Here is a 19,208-nt window from a genome sequence, read left to right as displayed (position 1 = left end):
ACACACACACACACACACATATCACACTCGAACAGTACACACTAGAGCAATAAGATCATTTTACCACTTTAAAACAGTAATGCTGGCACAATACATGGCAGATGACTATAGTAATAAAAATGGATTGATAAAGTATGATAAAATATTATTTCATATATTTATTTTATTATTTTATATAATATATTTTTCTGTTATTTTTTACAAATATTAAAAATGATAGCAAAAAGTATTTATTTATATATAAATATTATATGCTAAATAGTCCAAGAATGGGTATGATTTATTTATTTGTTTGTTTGTTCATTCGTTCATTCATTTGTTCATTTTTGGAAGAAAAAATATTATATGCTAAATAGTCCAAGAATGGGTATATATACATTTTTATTTATACTTTATAATTGTAATTATATTTTAATTTTTATTTATACACATACACACATAACACACATTTATCATATTATAATGTGTATTTAGTAAGATTGATTGATTGATTCATTCATTCATTCATGGAAGAAAAAATTGTATGCCAAGAGTGTGTGTTATATATATATATATATATATATATATATACAGTATATATACATAACACACACACACACACACACACATTGATTTGGTACATATTTTTTATGGTGGGTTTTTTGTTGTTTTGTTTTGTCATTGTACTAAAAAAACTGTTCATGACAGTAATAATCATAATAAACCGTTCTGACTGGTGCTGTAATTGTAATCAAATGTCACAGCCACCTCTGTTGGTTTCTAAAGCAGGTGTGTAAGTAGTTGAGCTGTGTGTATACTAGTAAGTGCTGTTTGTCTCCGTCAGGCTGGTTCACTCTGGCCCGGGCAAGACTTCATCAGTGCACGACTCTGAGCTGACGTTCGGTCTGCGTTTGGGCACTAAGCAGGGAGTGGAGACGCATCTGTTCAGAGTGGACACGGCTAAAGATCTGTCCAGCTGGACGCACCTGCTGGTGGAGGGCTGCCACAGCGCCGCCGAGCTCGTGCAGGAGGTCACCACAGGTCAGCAATCACTCCTGAATCCCCATCATCTCTCCAGAGCAGACAGACAATGAATGAGTAAACGTCAGGCAGATGTGAGGCTGTATGTGCTCGTCTCGCCCTCTGTTGAGTCAATAATGTGCTGCACTCCAGTGTGTTTTAGGCTTTTGTTAGGCTAAATATTGATTAGCCCACTAACCTAATATGTTGAATAAATAATCTTTCCATTGATGAATGGTTTGTTAGGATCGGACAATATTTGAAAATCTGGAATCTGAGGGAGCAAAAAAATCTAAATATTGAGAAAATCATCTTTAAAGTTGTTCAAATGAAGTTCTTAGCAATGCATATTACTAATCAAACATTAAGTTTTGATATATTTACGGTAGGATATTTACAAAATATCTTCATGGAACATGATCTTTACTTAATATCCTAATGATTTTTGGCATAAAAGAGAAATGTATAATTGTGACCCATACAATGTATTGTTGGCTATTGCTACAAATATCCCCCAGCGACTCAACACTGCTTTTGTGCTGCAGAGACACATATTACGTGGACAGTGCTTTATTTATTCGTTTATGCGTACCTGGTTTTTTTTGCCTGCCAAAATGAGAGATAATAAAATACAAACAGCTGTTGAAGCCAAAACACTGGAGTTTATCATGAAGGGTCATATTCTGATATAAATTAGTATTATTTTAGTGTTATTTATATACTATCATAGTTTGCATAAGTATTTTGACATTTTATTTTCATATTTTTAATTTCCATTTTAAATTTAGTTTATTTTTTAGTAGTTTTATTATGTGCTTTTGTGATTTTTATTATTTATTTTAACATAGGTTAAATATATTTTTATCTCAGTTTTAATTTTTATATATTTCTACTCAGTAATTCAGCTTGCATTATTATATTATATTATAATAATAGCTCTTATATATAGCTCTTATCTGAATTTTTTTGGACATTTTAGCAATTGTGGTATGTGTATGTGTTATATAGATAGATAGATAATAAAAAGTAAGAAGTTGTTTTAGGTTATGCTAATTTGTTTTAGTTTTTATTCAGTTTAGTGCTAAATAAAAACTAAAAGTAATAAAATTACTTTAAATGATAATTTAATTTATAATTAATTTAATTTTAATTTAAAGGATATACTTTAAATTAACTTTGCATCCATACTATGCAAAGTCATTAAAATAAATTAAAACATCTATAGTGATATACATTTTGAATTAGCTTTTTCATATTTTTAGTTTTTATTTTAATTTTAGTAGTAATTTTTAGTGTGGTCAAAAGATTAATCGCGATTAATCGCATCCAAAATAAAAGTTTTTATTTACATAACATATGTGTGTATACTGTGTATATTTATTATGTATATATAAATACAAATACATGCATGTATATATTTAAGAAAAATATGCTGTGTTTATATATTAAATATATTTATATACAATGTAAAATATAATAATACAAATATATAAATGTATATACATCTAAATATATACTGTATGTGTGTATATTTATGTATACATAATAAATATACACAGTACACATAGGTTATGTAAACAAAAACTTTTATTTTGGACACGATTAATCGTTTGACAGCACTAGTGCTTTTGTCTTTTTCTCCAAATGTTACAATTCAGGATGAATTAATTTTATTTCAGTTCTAGTTTTTATTCATTTCCAATTCGTAATTTTAATGCTTCAACTTAAACTTACGTCAGTTCTACTTTCCATTTAGTCTAAGTTTTTCTAACCTAATGCTTCTATTTTATTTGAGTGAAGAAGTTGAGTAAAGGAAGATGTGCTCTCTGTGTGTTGTGTGTAGCGTGCAGCTGGAACGGGAAGTCGTGTATGTTGAGCGTTCACATAGACAAGGGCTTCTCTCTGTTCACGGAGGAGGCCGGCGTCAGGAGAACCGTCCTTCTCCAGCAGCCCTTCGAGCGTCTGCGCATGTCTTCAGACGACGGCGTCCGCATGATGTTCCTGGACTTCGGAGGCCCAGAAGCCGAGATTGTGAGAGACAGTTTTACACTTTTCACTCGCTTTACTTCCTTTGAGGTTTACCCTGATTCTGAATTCAAGAAGCTCTTTAGTAGAAGATGCTCTTGTGATGCTCACACGTCTGGGAGTTTGATAAGAAATGTTTGGGTTTGTGTTGAGATCGCGGATCTCTTGGCCAGTTTGAGGCAAGGATGAGATCTCTTCTGAGATCGTTGAGGTCGTTTTCTCAGGAGAAGCATCTGAGAAGTTGGAGACTTTAGCAAAGAGTTAAATTTTTCTCTCTTTTTGAACATGCACATAATGAGGTCAAGTGAACATTTGAGATTTATTATGTTACAAATTACATTTTTATATTTTGTTTTTGTTTGAATTTTAGTAAAAATTGTTGTCATTTTTATTAGTTTTTAATGTAACTATTTGCTAAATAACTACTTTATTTCCCTGTTAGTAATTATAGTTATATAGTATAATTATTATTTCCAAATTTTTTTTAAATATATAATTTTCATTAACTAATTTTCTAATTTATGTTTAATTTAGGTTTGAGTGTTTAGTTTTTATTTTATTTAAACATTTGAAATGTTTGTTGCATAATTTATAATGTTACAAACTTTCTTTTTATGTTGTTTTTGTTTTAATTTTAGTTAAATTTTTTGTCATTTTATTCGTTTTTAATGTAACTATTTTCTAAATAGCTACTTTATTTCCAGTTAGTATTTATAGTGCTTCAACTCAAACTTATGTCAGATTATTTCCATTTTTTAAAAATATATATAATTTTCATTAACTAATTTTCTAATTTATGTTTAATTTAGGTTTGAGTATTTAGTTTTTATTTAATTTAAACTTTTGAAATGTTTGTTGCATAATTTAATACCGTTACAAACTTTCTTTTTATAGGTTCTGTTTTTGTTTTAATTTTAGTTAAAAAAATTTTGTCATTTTTATTAGTTTTTAATGTAACTATTTTCTAAATAACTACTTTATTTCCCGTTAATAATTATAGTGCTTCAACTCAAACTTATGTCAGATTATTTCCTTTTTTTTTAATATATATAATTTTCATTAACTAATTTTCTAATTTATGTTTAATTTAGGTTTGAGTATTTAGTTTGGATTTTATTTAAACATTTAAACATTTGAAATGTTTGTTGCATAATTTAATACCATTACAAACTTTATTTTTATATTTTCAGTTTTTGTTTTAATTTTTATAAAATGCATATGCTTTTGTCATTTTTATTAGAATTTGTATCTATTTATTTATGTATTTTAAAGTACATTTCCCTTTTTGAATAATTTACATTAATTATATTTTCTAATTTGTTTAGTTTAGGTTTTTCATTTAATATTTTTTAGTTTTAAAATGAACAAAACATTTTTTTTTTATAGTTTTAGGATTAGTCTGAGAAGTTGGAGACTTCAACAAATATGCGAAATTTGCTCTCTTTTTAATATCAGTGGCATCTAAGAGAAACATTTGCGATATTGATGAGATCTAATGTGATTTTTTTTTTGTATTTCAGCAATTGGACCTTCACTCCTGCCCTAAAAGCATCGTCTTCATCATTCACTCTTTCCTGTCGGCCAAGGTCAAGCGACTAGGGCTGTTGGCATGACGACGCCTCCTCAGGACAAACGCCATGACGACGGAAGTGACCGGTGGACCACTGGACATCAAGCCAAATCTTCCCTCACAGACTGTCAGCCGTTCACTGATGACTTCACCATGTGTTCCTCGTAACGCTGACCTTTTATTCGTTATCATTTTATTGGTTTGTATCTCAGATAAACTTTATGAATGTATAAAACATAATCACATAATCATACGCTATGAGAGCAGCAACAGAAACAAAGCAAGAGATTAAACTCTGTTCCAGAACCTACATAGGCAGCTGTCTACTAAGGGAGCGTCTAGACTGAACTGATTTGAGACACTGGTGTTTGCTAAGATAATGCTGTAATAGCAAGTGTAAAAATATGCATAAAATAGACCATTGTAATAAAATAAGAAATAAATATATTTTAAAACAATACATAAAAAAGTAATTTAAAAATAATAAAATAAATATATTAAAAATACTAAATTTAATTACTTTTAATTATTATAATATATACTCTTCAGTGTTTAATTAATTATTTATAATAATTTATCTTGACTCATTTTTCCCCCAAGCGTGTTGCACTGCATTCTGGGATTGCCTTCAACGCAAACTATACTTGTGATGCTGTGTTCAAATGTCCCTACGATACCTTAAAAGAAGGCAGCTCACTAGGTTTTGGAACAGAGACTGAAAACCGCAGCTGCTCTGATGGTGAAAAGGGCTTTAACGTTTGGCAGCTGAGAGAATCACAAAATTCACCTTTCTATGGTGAGAAATAACGGTTGTTTCTGATTTGACTTGCTTCTGACTTTAAATATAGCCTTTTAAGCCTCGTCGTCTTCCAGAATATCTGCTATGAATCTATGCATCTGTGAGGAGAGAGAATCAACCGGCCAAACCCTTACGAAAGGTACCGTAGTGCTTTATGATTGCCATATTCATATACTATATGGCATGTTTTTTTTTGTAAGGGAAATATGGTTAGTTCTCTTTTTTCCATTACAAGCCAAAACTCTCAAATGAGAATCATAATTCAGATTTAGAATTGGACAAACCTGATTGAGTTTATTTGAAATAACAGTGTTATACTGACCTCTAGTGGGCATAATGAGCATTACTAGCAGTATGCACTGATCTCCCTGGCTGTGTTTACAATGACACACTAACATACTGCATACTAGATTTGCCAGCGTTGATGTTAACTTGTTGTTAAATGATACAAAAATCAGCCTAAAAATAAACAGAAAGTAGTGCATTAAAATAGTCCATTTAAAATCAATTAAATAAAAATAAATACAATTTTTAGTGTTGAATTCATTTTTGACACTTTTTAATAATACATTTTTAGTAATTACTTTAAACCAGAGCACACTGCGCTGAATACTCTATCCCAAAATGCAATGCACTTGATCTTCCGTATCCAGATAAATGCACCGGAAATCATATCAGTTGTGATATTGAATCATCATTTGTTTAGATGCCTAAAAGTGACATTTTTACACATTTGCTTGCATTAAAAATTCATAACAACTTCTGGGATAAGCAGATGCTGCGTGCTGAAATAAACATGTTTATTGTTGCACGCTGTTTAAAACGGCAGTATTGCATTGTAAACACAGCCTCTTTTATGCAATATCATCTTGTTTTGTTATTTTGCTATATCTGACTGATTTGTGAGTAATGATGGCGCTCAGCTGTATTCTTCATATTTTTACCGTGCCGTTTGCGTTCTTCTGCTCCAGCTACATGGTGACGGCGATATGCAAGTGTTTTCTGCTCAGAGAGGGACTTTTAGAGCTGGAAAATATCCTTCATGTGGCCTTTTTTAAACTCTGCTAAATTTTAATATATTATAATTCAAACTAAACTGTAGTCAAACTATGTTAGCTATCGGATGGAAAATCATATCCTTATTTAAACAAAAGAGTGCCTTTTAGGGTTGTTTGTATATAAAATTGCAATAAATATAACTGTTGACTTGAGTTTTATGGGGTCATTTCCTGGGGCCCGGGGGCCGAGAGGCCCGGGGAACGGCTTTCACTCATATATGGTCAAAAACATGACCGAAAAGCTCAATAAAACACACACAAACACAGTCCGTCAGCCGGCTTCACTGCACACGAGTCATGTACAGTAGTTAACTGTCTTGGATGATTTGCTCGGAGAAATAAAACAAATGAGATGTCATTTGTGTCCGACTCTCACGACTGTTGTTGTGGTTTTCTGGCTGCGGAACAAAGCTTCACTCTTCTCCTGCTTTTAGCGTCTTTTTCTCTGAAAACACGTCAAACATCTTAGGAACAAATTCTGCAAATAGAAAATGTTGGGAGAATATAATTAAGGAAACAGAGCAATTTGTTAATTTAATTTAATTCGAAAAGGTTCTTTTTAAAGAGAGCATTCGAAATCTATTTTCCCAGTAAATACATAAAACATTTTTAGAAAATAAAAACAAAAATGAGATTCAGTTTTTTTCAGAGCACATGATCAGGAAACAAAGCAATTTTAATTTAATGAAGAAAAAAAAAAGTTGAAGATCAAATTGCTATTTGTCTTCAATTCTCAGAAAATGCATAGAGCACTCTAGGAGAAAAACCCTGGATTTTGTAATATTCAGAGAATGAAAATAATGAAACAGTGATTTTTCAGTTTATTTCATTTGAAAAATGTATTGTCTGAAATATCTAATCAACTTTTAACATTTGTAAAGGTAGAATTCAAATACATAACATATATTAAAGGGGTCATATGACGTTGCCAAAAAGAACATTATTTTGTGTATTTGGTGTAATGAAATGTGTTTATGTGATTTACGGCACAACGGCAGCAACAATACTACAGCGAGACTAAAAGTTACGCCTTCTTTCTTTGTGTGAACATTTGGGCGGCGTTATGCAAATCTTCCCACATAGTGATGTAGACATGTGGGGGCGTGTTAGAACGAGCCGTTTTAGGAGGGCGTGGCTGACTCTTAACTTTTATAAAGAATATCTCTTTGGGTTTGAGACTTTAGTCTTTGCAACTTTACAGATCTTCTTTATGCACCAAGAGCTTGTAACACTCCAAAGAGAAAGGAAACATTGAAATCGCATCATATGACCCCTTTAACAAAAAAAAACATTCATCGAGTGTAAATGAGGAAACCGAGCCTTTATTTATTTAATTTGACAAGGTTATTTCTTTTATAGTCAAATATGATATGATCATTTTTTTAATGAAAAGGGAAAATGGCACGCCATAAAAAGGGTTGAAAAGAATGTACAGGACAAGGAAAAATTCAACGTTTTCTCTGAAAATACATAAAGCATTTTAGAAAAAGAAAATGCATAGTACAAAGGAAGAATGATATTTTAATTTCAATAAAGTAATCCTAAAAAGCCATTTTTAGGCAGAATTGGATTTTTCTTTTTTGGAATTTGGATCGGATTTTTAAAAATCAGTTAGTATTTATAAAAAGTCATCTTAAAATAAATTATTCCTTTTGCATAACATGCTAAAGAGAGTCATTTCTATCATACAACGTAAGTTCAGTACTGATTTGTGTCGGTCCTCTTCTGTGTGCAGTGTTCAGGATTGCATTAAAGGACATAAATATGAAGCATGTATTTATTCTCCATATTGACTTCATGCAGGTTAAATTAGATCTGACTCCATGCCTGTGGGTAGCTTTTGAAAATAACCTTTTTTTCCCCAGAGAATATGGAACTGAATAATATTTCAGAGCGGTAAGTGAGTGAAATGAAGAGTGCTGGTTATATGTGGATGTTCTGGACAATATCGATGGAAAATAACTCTGTGTTATCAGAGCAATTAATCAAGCTTGACTCAAAACCAACCAACATTCTCTTCCCATAAACACACCTTTACCCGGCAACCGTCGCCATGGCAACAGAGATTGGCAGCAGGCCGCTGTGTTCATCAGTTAAATGGAAAAACTACATGAAAGAGCGAGAGAGAGAGAGAGAGAGAGACGCAGTGAATATGTTTTGATTAGATAATAAACTGGAAGGCACTCCGGAGGAAAAGAGGAACGAGAACATTGGTGCAGCATTAAGAGCATGATCTGATGAATCAAAGGAATCACTGATTCATTCTGAAAGATGCTTCTGTTCTGTCCGTGCGTGAAGATGCTCAAGTGTTTCTAAATCGCTGAAAGTTGAGATGAATCGATTTGCAATGAAATGATGCATTCTCTACAGAGATTTGGTTATGAGGTGATGTGGGTTCTTTTTTATTATTATTACTAAATTCATTTTATATGTTAAAGGTGAACTTCAGCCGGTTTTTAACCGGGTCATATTTATACTTTTTTTTTTTTAATACAAGGCCTGCTTGTAAAGATAGTATTCAGAAATATAGTATATATAGTTAGGAAACAATTTGAATTTCAATTCAATAAAAAAAGATTGCTGGCCGAAAAATCAAAGCATTATTTTAAAAAATTTAAAAATCTCAGAAAATGCATAAAGCATTTCGGGAAAAAACTGACAATGAAAACAACACTAAAAATAGAAAGAAAGAAAGAAAGAAAGTATTTATTTAGCGTACTTATTTATTTGACAAGGCTGTTGCTTTTGCAGTCAGATATGATGTGATTTTTTGATGCAACCTTTAAAGCAGAAAATGACTGAACAGAAAGTTTAGTACATTTATGACAAATTCAACAATTTCTCTGAAAATAAGTAATGATATTTTAATAAATTAAAATATTTATTTATTAAAATTATTCTTTTAATAATAACATTAGCATGAGACCTTGAGGCAAAGCTGATCAAAAACGGATTTTTTTACACACATAATCAAATGTCTAAATGTCTTTGCATTAGATATCAAAGCATAAAGGCACACTTCTGAAGTTAAGTTTGATATAAATGGATAATTAACTGGCGTTCAGGGAGTAGATGATGACAGATCTGTTCCTGTTCATCTGTTATTCTTCATATTTCTTCATATGTGCTGCTAGAACAGATGGTTTTGTTGTTCAGTCAGTAACAGCTTCACTAGTTCTGTCATTTATCCGCAGCTCATTATCAGTCATTCTGGGCTCATTTCAGGCTCATTCAGGATAATTATCCTTTATACATTTATTCATTTGGCAGACGCTTTTATCTAAATTGATTCATATTGCATTTAGGTGCACATGTATGCAATGCGTCATTGAAATAAACCCCATGACCTACGTGTTGAATCAGTACTTTATATTGAAAAATATATTTGTTCATTTGTATTTTTTGAGGTGGTTTTCATAATCTGTTCTTTCTGATGGAGCAGGTTAAACTAGTTGCTGGTGACCGCAATGCTGCTCTTTTCAGCAGGCGTTATCATTAATTATTGTTAATTAAGTGTCCAGTATTACAATGATTAATGTTGACACAAAAACTACATATACTATATATTTTAAATGTATATGTTCATGTATGTTAAATTAATAATATATATATATAACAGTAGAAAATATTATTATTAATAATAATATATTTTTTTATATACTAAAATATTAAATTTAGATGATCTGAAACATTAAAGTGTGAAAAACATGCAAAAAAATAAGAAATCAGGAAGGGGGCCAACACTTTTTCACACCACTGTATATATATATAGGTTTTTCACTTTGAATTAATTTAATAATTTACATAATAGTAATAAATTATTAGTAATAATGTATTACAATTATAATGCAATTATTTTTTAATTACTAAAATGATACATTTATTAAATATAATTATATTAAACTTTTTATATATAAAGTATAATTTAGATTGATTTGAGATTGTCGGTTATTGATGGTTTTTAATATTTTTAATTTAGAATTATTTTAATAATGTCAATAATAGTAGCTAATAAATTATTTTAAATTTAGAATGTATTTACATTTATATAATAGTAATAAATGGTTAGTAATAATAATAATTATAATTATTTTTTATCACCGAAATATTACATAAATTCAATTTATTAATGAATGTTACATTTATTGCATCTTATTTGACTTATAATTAGTAAATACAAATAGTAATACATGAATTGAATTTTGAATGACATTGTTAAACCTGAGTCTGCAGACTCTTGGTCCGCCAGCAGGAGGCGCTGTGTCTCTGTGTTTGCTGTGCTGCTGGTTTGTGGAGAGCAGCAGAGCTCAGACTGAAGAGGTGACCTAATTCAACTCGGGACATCCCACAATGCTCACTCATGTACACACACACACGCTCACACACTCACTCACTCACACACACACACACACACACACACGCACACACACACACACACACACACACGCACACACACACACACACACACACACGCACACACACACACACACACACACACGCACACACACACACACACACACACACGCACACACACACACACACACACACACGCACACACACACACACACACACACACGCACACACACACACACACACACACACGCACACACACACACACACACACACACGCACACACACACACACACACACACACGCACACACACACACACACACACACACGCACACACACACACACACACACACACGCACACACACACACACACACACACACGCACACACACACACACACACACACACAGAGACACACGCACACACACTCTCACACACACACACACACACACACACACACTGAGAATCAGGAGGGAAGGAAAGAGTGAGAGCGGCCCGTGGCATTGTCTGAACCTCCCAGAGCTCCATTATGATCCACAATCAGAGCCAATAAACCTCATCTATTGAAGGAATATTTCAGACATAAAAAGAAAGAAATTACTCATTATTTGATCACATTATTTAATCCTTCGGAACCTTTATGACTTTTTTTGTTTAACAAAACTGCTCATTTGCATACAGAAAAAGCGCAGTGTTAAATCATACAAAAACACTAAAGTCCATATGACTCATGGTATGTCATAATATTTAGTTTTGTGTCATTTTTTTTTATGAAAATCATGCATCCGTTGTAGTTTTCAATGTTTGTGTTCATTCAGATGTTCAGAAATGGCTCTCCAAGACATTCTGTGCTGGTTTTACATCAATAATGCCATCAGTTATCACATCATGTGAGCCATCGTGATTTACTATGCAGGAATACAAGATTTTATTTAGAGCTATAGCAAATATTTTAAGCAAGAAACAACCTGATTTTCCTGTGCCGCTCACACAAATATGATTTCTCAACACTTGATGCATAGTACAGGAGTCATATGGACTATGATGATTTATGAAGCTGTTCACGGTTTACTTTCAGTGTTGTTATTGTTAAATTAAACAAACAAACAAAAAATGTAAATGAATAATTTTTGTTAATTAAAATAAAGCTAAAATAAATAATAACTATTGTAGATATATTTATTAATGCATTTAAAATGTGTTTATTTAAGAATATAATAAAAAATAAAGCATAATAAAATTAATTAAAGCTAAATAGAAAATTAAGTATGCTTTTGAGCATTAGATCTTCAACGAAAATGAGAAATGTTCACCTGGTAACTAGCTGAAATAAAATAAGTTTAAGTACTAAAATTACTAAAACTAAAAAAGAAATACATAAAATATAAATAAGTAAATACAAATTAAATAATTCAATAATAAATTAAAACTAAATATAAATATAAAAAAACTAATAAAAATAATAAAAGCACGTCACAAATATTACTAAAATTTACAATGAAAAAATGTCAAAAACTAAAAGCTATAAAATTAAAAATAATATTATAGTAGTATATAAATAATGCATTTTTACGATATGAAAATGCGCAGCTTGGACATTCTGCAAAACATCTCCCTCCACAGAATAACGAAAGCCAAGCAGGTTTAAAACGACACGAGAGTAAATCAATGATGCCAGAAGCCTCATCATTGGTTGAATTATTCCTTTAAAGCTGGTTAGTCACTAACATTCGTTCTTTCTTGTAAAAAGACGGCAAACAGTTTTAACAGGAGCTGTTTCTCCTCCACCCCTCCGCGTTTGCCGCAGGCTGGAATTATGGGTAGTTATTTCATGCTAAGACATGGTTTGACTCTTTTTTTCTTCCCCTCTCTTTTTTATGATTGTTATTATGACTCTGTACTAAAGAGGCAGGTTAGGGTTATTAAATATGCCAGGGCCAATTTTATTTTGCTCAAGTAAGCTTCCTGGAAATATTCCATCTTAGCTGCTTTTATTCGGGCAAATGTAGTTATGAATTTTAAAGCAGGCTGTTATAAGTGGAGGGAGAGAGAGGCTGTGAACGGAATTCTGAGTAATGCAGAAACAGAAAGATTGGAATTTCTTGTTTCAGAGGCCGAGAGAGAGAGAGAGAGAGAGAGAGAGAGAGTGGAAGAGCAGCGAGGTTGTATTAGAGTGGCTGGTTTACATCAAGGTTCCAAAAATACATCCTTCATCTCCTTCTCTCTGTTTCACCTTCTCTCGTCTCATTTTCTCTCTCTCTCTCTTGTCTTGATGTGAGGAGGTTCATATATAGATTTTCTCTTTAAACTCAGAGTTAGAAACTCAGCTGAACTCTTGAGATGTTTGTTGAGATGTTCCTGTGTGTGACCATGTGATTTGCTTATACAAAAGTTTTCGTGTGTGTGTGTGTGTGTGTGTGTGTGTGTGTGTGAGTGTGTGTGTGTGTGAATGTGTGTGAATGTGTGTGTGTGTTTTCAGAAACATGCAAAAAAAAAACACACACACACACACACAAAAATAATAATATATATATATATATATACTCATGAAGGTTGAAACAAAATATATTTTACATTTATATTTTGCATATATTTTAAATATACTTTGGCCAGAAACGTTTGCTGTATGGGTGATGTCTTACATATTTTTGGTTTAAATTTTAAAAATAAAATACTTTTTAAATGTGTAAACTGGCATGTAGAGGCTCAAAGACATGGACTAAAAGCTACAAAACTCCAAATATCTCTCCTGCTTTACATACTACATTTGTAGTACATACACAGTACATATAGTGGAAGTGCACTGAGACATGCAATGAGAGGTTTTGTGCTAAATGTACAATCCCATTTATCAGAGATTGCATGCACTCATCAGTAGCAGCTTTGATGGTGGAAAATAGTGTAGAAAAACATGTAGTGCTCCCTTCAATACGATACTGAGAATCCACACACTAGACGGGTGTGTGCATATAGTGTGTACATGTTAAAACATACTGGACCTCTGATGCAAAAATGCCTGAGTATTGTGAGAATCTCCAGTCGCAGAGAACAACAGTGTGTGTGTGTGTGAGAGTGTGTGTGTGTGTGTGTGTGTGTGAGAGAGAGTGTGTGTGTGTGTGTGTTGTGATTTATTTAATCAGGTTTGTTGTTCCTCTGAGTGCTGTTTCTGTGACACACACCTGAATTAAAGATAACACAAATGAGCCGTGTGACAGCAAGAAGCATTCCCTCATTTATCAAATTATCACATTGTTTGAAACAGCTCAATAAAATGGAGCACGCAGGATTTTTTCCTTTAAGGACCTTAATTAAATTAGATTATGATTTTATTTATTTCTCTTTCTCTCTCTCTCTGTGTGTGTGTGTTTTAATAAGACATTTAGACTCTGATGAGCTCTGAGGTTTAAAGCTACAGTACCAAATTAAACACACCCTCAGTACTAAATTAAAGCTATAGATCAACCAAAAATGGAAATAGTGCCATTATTTAATAGATACAGGATTTCCTGTTCATCAAAAACCCTTCCTGTTGACCTGGAAATAGTCTGTGTTGTTGCTTATGAATCTTTCAAGCTATTCAATTCAGTCTGAAGTTTCTTATTCTTAAAAACAAAATGAAAAGAAAAGAAGAAAGATCTATTTTACTTTTTGATGTCTATTTTAATATATTTGAAAATATACAAAAAAAGGCCAAAACATACATTTCCTAAATTATGTTTCCAAATAAATTTACGTAAATATATTTTCTACTAACATTTTTTTTGTTGCAATTTTTTTGCATATTTTTGAAAATATATTTGAATGCATACATTTAAAACAGTTAAACTAGTTTTTCTTCCATAAATTCAGTCTGAAGTTTCTTATTCTCAAAACGATGTAAATTCTGATTGACTGCAAGCCAAAACGTCAGCTTGTTTTGAATTGATAGTTTTGTATGAGTTTATTTCTCATGTTTTATTTTAGTATAATTCACACTAAAGAACTAAGAACTGTTGTCTTAAAAAACAGCTGAAATGAAATCATTTTGTTTTATTGCACTTAATGTTTATGTATTTCAAGTACTGCATTTTTATGGTTTTAGTTAAATATAGTATCCTACTGTACTGACATATTTCCTATTGAAATCAGAAGTTGGGCGTACAATATTTTTAAAAATAAAATACATTTTGATTTGATTTAAATGTATTTTATGTAAAGGTCTGCGCTGTTTTGCATGCTTTTGTTGTAGTATACATGTGGAAATTTGCTCATTCTCGAAACTGTCCTTACGTTTGTTTGTACCTTTATTTCTCAGTGTGTGACTCTTCAGGGTGTGTGATGTGAGATGATTTCTGGGAAAGCATTATGCCAGCATCAGCAAATCTGACGAGGTCGGTGTGAAATTCACACGGCTTTCTTCAGGAAACTGACCTCTTTAACCTCTGAAGGTGTTTGGGCACGTTATGACAAGCTCAGAGCGCTGGCTCGTGACTCAGTCTCTGGGTATGAGTGACCGGTGAAGGGCTGGCTTCTGGAAGCTGTCTGTTCTTTGGATTGGAGCGCAGCCGCGGTGGAGGTTTCTTTGGGTGGATGTGGGCAGCTGAAGCCAGCAGTGCCACGAGAAAAGAAAAAGTCAATCAACTTTGAAAGGGTTTTTCTCTATAACACGGGAAAAGCATGTTCACACGCCGCTATCAGCAGCACGATCTGGACACACAATGTGGTGTGACAGTAAATTCAGGTGGAGCACTTGACTGATGATAAGAAACAAGACGCTTCTGTTCATTCGGTCCACACCCACAGCATCCACCACCTCACACTCATCAGCCAAACTCTCCTGCCGTCTGTATTTCCCCCTGACAGCACAAATTATATTTCACACTAAGAAAGTGAAGTCTATTAACTTCACTAGCATTTTAATGACAGATAAGCACATTTTGACCACATATTTGCAGCTCATATCACCCCAAAATCAAATGAGTTATATTACATGAAATTAAGCCTTTTTTAGGACCAATATTTTATTTATTTTTCTTTTTTTAATGTCAATTAAAAACATTTTGACTGCAAAGTTTTAATACTGCAATGATAAAAGTATTATACATTTTTGAATTTGAGGTTAAATATGAGCTACATGTGTTCATATTATCAAATTAATCACAATAACATGTCCAGATCATTACACATAGATGCTTTAATTGAAATAAATAAAACACAAATACAATAAAAATAAATAATGAAGAATATTAAACACATTTATTTTTGTATAATTTACACTAAAGGACTAAGAACTGTTGTCTTAAAAAACAGCTGAAATGAAATAATTTTGTAAAAAACAATATTTTCAACAAATAAATAAACTACGCCTCTTTAAGGGCCATCAGGACCAGAAATGTTAATTTAGGTGCACAAACTTTGTATACTGTAATGTGATATTTTTTTTCAACTGAGAGAATTTATGCATCATGGTCTGGACATGATTTTTTTATTTGTGATTAATCCAATAATAAAACTGGCCTAGTTGCACACAGTTGTCTTTTCTAGGTTTATGAAGTCCTCTTTTCGGAAAAGTTTTATTTTGATATGTTTTTTTTTACATTATGAAATCATTTTATTCCCCACTAAAAGAGAAACTCATTTGTGGAGATTAACATTTAGCAGTGAAGCCTGATTATTATTATTTTGTCATTATTATTATTATTTTTTTGCATTTTGCTTTTTGCTTTTTTATTCATATTTAGCACATTTTGACCAAAAAAATTAAACTGTAATTTAAAAAAAAAAAATTTACATTTAATTTGTATTTATTTTTTGAAAGCATGTTTTTGTGATTAATCCGATGATGAAACTGGCCTAGTTGCACACAGTTGTCTTTTCTAGGTTTATGAAGTCCTCTTTTCTGAAAAGTTTTATTTTGATATGTTTTTTTTTAAATTATGAAATCATTTTATTCCCCACTAAAAGAGAAACTCATTTGTGGAGATTAACATTTAGCAGTGAAGCCTGATTATTATTATTTTGTCATTATTATTATAATTTTTTTTGCATTTTGCATTTTGCATTTTGCTTTTTTATTCATATTTAGCACATTTTGACCAAAAAAATTAAACTGTAATTTAAAAAAAAAAAATTTACATTTAATTTTTATTTATTTTTTGAAAGCATGTTTTTGTGATTAATCCGATGATGAAACTGGCCTAGTTGCACACAGTTGTCTTTTCTAGGTTTATGAAGTCCTCTTTTCTGAAAAGTTTTATTTTGATATGTTTTTTTTTAAATTATGAAATCATTTTATTCCCCACTAAAAGAGAAACTCATTTGTGGAGATTAACATTTAGCAGTGAAGCCTGATTATTATTATTTTGTCATTATTATTATAATTTTTTTTGCATTTTGCATTTTGCATTTTGCTTTTTTATTCATATTTAGCACATTTTGACCAAAAAAATTAAACTGTAATTTAAAAAAAAAAAATTTACATTTAATTTTTATTTAATTTTTGAAAGCATGTTTTTGTGATTAATCTGATGATGAAACTGGCCTAGTTGCACACAGTTGTCTTTCCTTGGGTTACCAAGTCCTCTTTTCTGAAACTTTTCATTTCGCTGAACCTAAAAAAATATATATATAATAATAATGAAAAAAGGCATGAAAAGAAAAAAGCAAAGCTCTTATAAAAGGCAGAAACTGAAACTCTTTTCTTGTTAAATCCGCCCACGTTTCCTGAGCGCGCTCTCGCTCTTTCACTCTTTCTCTCTCTCTCCTCTAACAAAAGGCCAGTCAGAGAGAAAGGTAGAGGAAAAAGACTTAAACTAACCTCCCCTGTTAAAGAAGACCAGACCAGTTACACATGTGGTCTCGTTAGCTAAAAATGTTGACATGGAAACCATAGCACATACGTTACATGTGCGACATCAAAGCAGGAATAAATGACAAGAAACAGAGAGAAGAAAGCTCTTGTCAGTGTCTGAGTCTGCTCAGCGCACGTTGCACCGCAAAAGTGGAAAGTTTCTATGTCGCAGGTCATAAACTGTTTGACTGTTCAGTCCTGGGGCCTCATTTATAAAATGCTGCGTATAAACCGTCCTAAATTTGTTCTAAGATCATTTCTCAAAAGTGCCATTCTGAGAAAACGAACGTGCGTACGCCTCTCTTCCAGATGGGACATTTATAAATCACAAATGATCTTGAAATTGTGTGCAGCTGACTGCTGTCAGAGCTCCGCCTTGTAAACGCCCCCTAATTAATATCATTACCATATAAAAGAGCACACGCCAATATCCGAATTTCTATCATTCTGAGAAAACGAACGTGCGTACGCCTCTCTTCCAGATGGGACATTTATAAATCACAAATGATCTTGAAATTGTGTGCAGCTGACTGCTGTCAGAGCTCCGCCTTGTAAACGCCCCCTAATTAATATCATTACCATATAAAAGAGCACACGCCAATATCCAAATTTCTATGCTTGAGAATGACGAGCACAAAGAAAAACAAACTTTACTGAGTCTGAAATTGAGGTCCTGCTGGCGGAGGTAGAGGTTCGTGCGGGACGCTTTTTATTTAATAATGTGTAATTATTCTGTGGACAAACAATGTGTGTGTGGTTCTATTTTTTCTTTTGACTATTATCAAAATTACTACTTCTAGAAACAACAGAAATAATAATAATAATAATAAAACAATTAGGTTTCCAAAAGTAAGAATAAACTGGATTCAAGTAAAATTTTCAGTCATCTTATAAAAAGTGAGCCATCCTACTTTTAAAATCACTTGCTATGACAACTAAAAAAAAGTGCAGTATCACGAAATTCTTGCAAAAAAAAAATTGGACGTTTTATATCATAATAAAATAATTATTACACAATTGTGGTCTCCAGTCTGAAAAAAAACCTGCATGTTATTGGGCATTTCTTTATATTTACACAGTTTACTAATGCTGCTTAAATGTGCCATTAATGTACTGACACAAAAATATATAGTGCATTTTATACAAATATAACTGATGTAAATGACAAAAACAAAGTTTAAGGCTGATGTCTCTATTCATTTTCACAGAAGCTAAGCAGCAGATGTTATAAATAAAAACAGTTAACAATGTTATTGAATAGAATATATTAAAACCCGTTATTGCACGACAAAGGCCTATTCTTATAGGCTACACAGACAAAACAGTCGGAAATGCGTTTCTGCATTTTTTTTTCTATTTTACGCATTAGTAGTAGCCTAAATCAAGACTTTGCAAGTTCTCTTGTAAAATAAAATAATAAAAAACAACAACATGGAATAAAGTGTGTACAGAAAGCGAGTAAAGAACTCTCAACATTAGGCTACTAAAAGGTCAGTTTAATCTCGCAGAAACTCCCGTTAATAAAAAATCTGACTACACTGCACAATTAATCTCTCACACTGCATCTTCGTTGTTTAT

The 19,208-nt window shown here is 32.0% G+C and overlaps 1 protein-coding gene across 1 annotated transcript in view; it reads left to right on the top strand.

Moving 5' to 3' along the window:
• The window catches only part of LOC107553900 (alpha-1-syntrophin-like), a 34,466-nt gene extending 29,457 nt beyond the window's left edge, over window positions 1-5,009 (top strand). Inside the window, exons 6-8 of the mRNA XM_016236250.1 lie at window positions 824-1,020; window positions 2,843-3,030; window positions 4,545-5,009. Coding sequence (XP_016091736.1) covers window positions 824-1,020; window positions 2,843-3,030; window positions 4,545-4,637 — 478 coding nt within the window. The 3' untranslated portion in view covers window positions 4,638-5,009. The remainder of the gene's footprint in view (window positions 1-823; window positions 1,021-2,842; window positions 3,031-4,544) is intronic.
• The last annotated feature ends 14,199 nt before the right edge of the window (window positions 5,010-19,208 follow it).

The sequence above is a fragment of the Sinocyclocheilus grahami genome, unplaced genomic scaffold, assembly GCF_001515645.1.
Source record: "Sinocyclocheilus grahami isolate Dianchi unplaced genomic scaffold, SAMN03320097.WGS_v1.1 scaffold485.1, whole genome shotgun sequence".
Lineage (NCBI taxonomy): Eukaryota > Metazoa > Chordata > Actinopteri > Cypriniformes > Cyprinidae > Sinocyclocheilus > Sinocyclocheilus grahami.
Note: the sequence above shows the minus strand (reverse complement) of the source record. Positions and strands in the feature narration are given on the sequence as shown.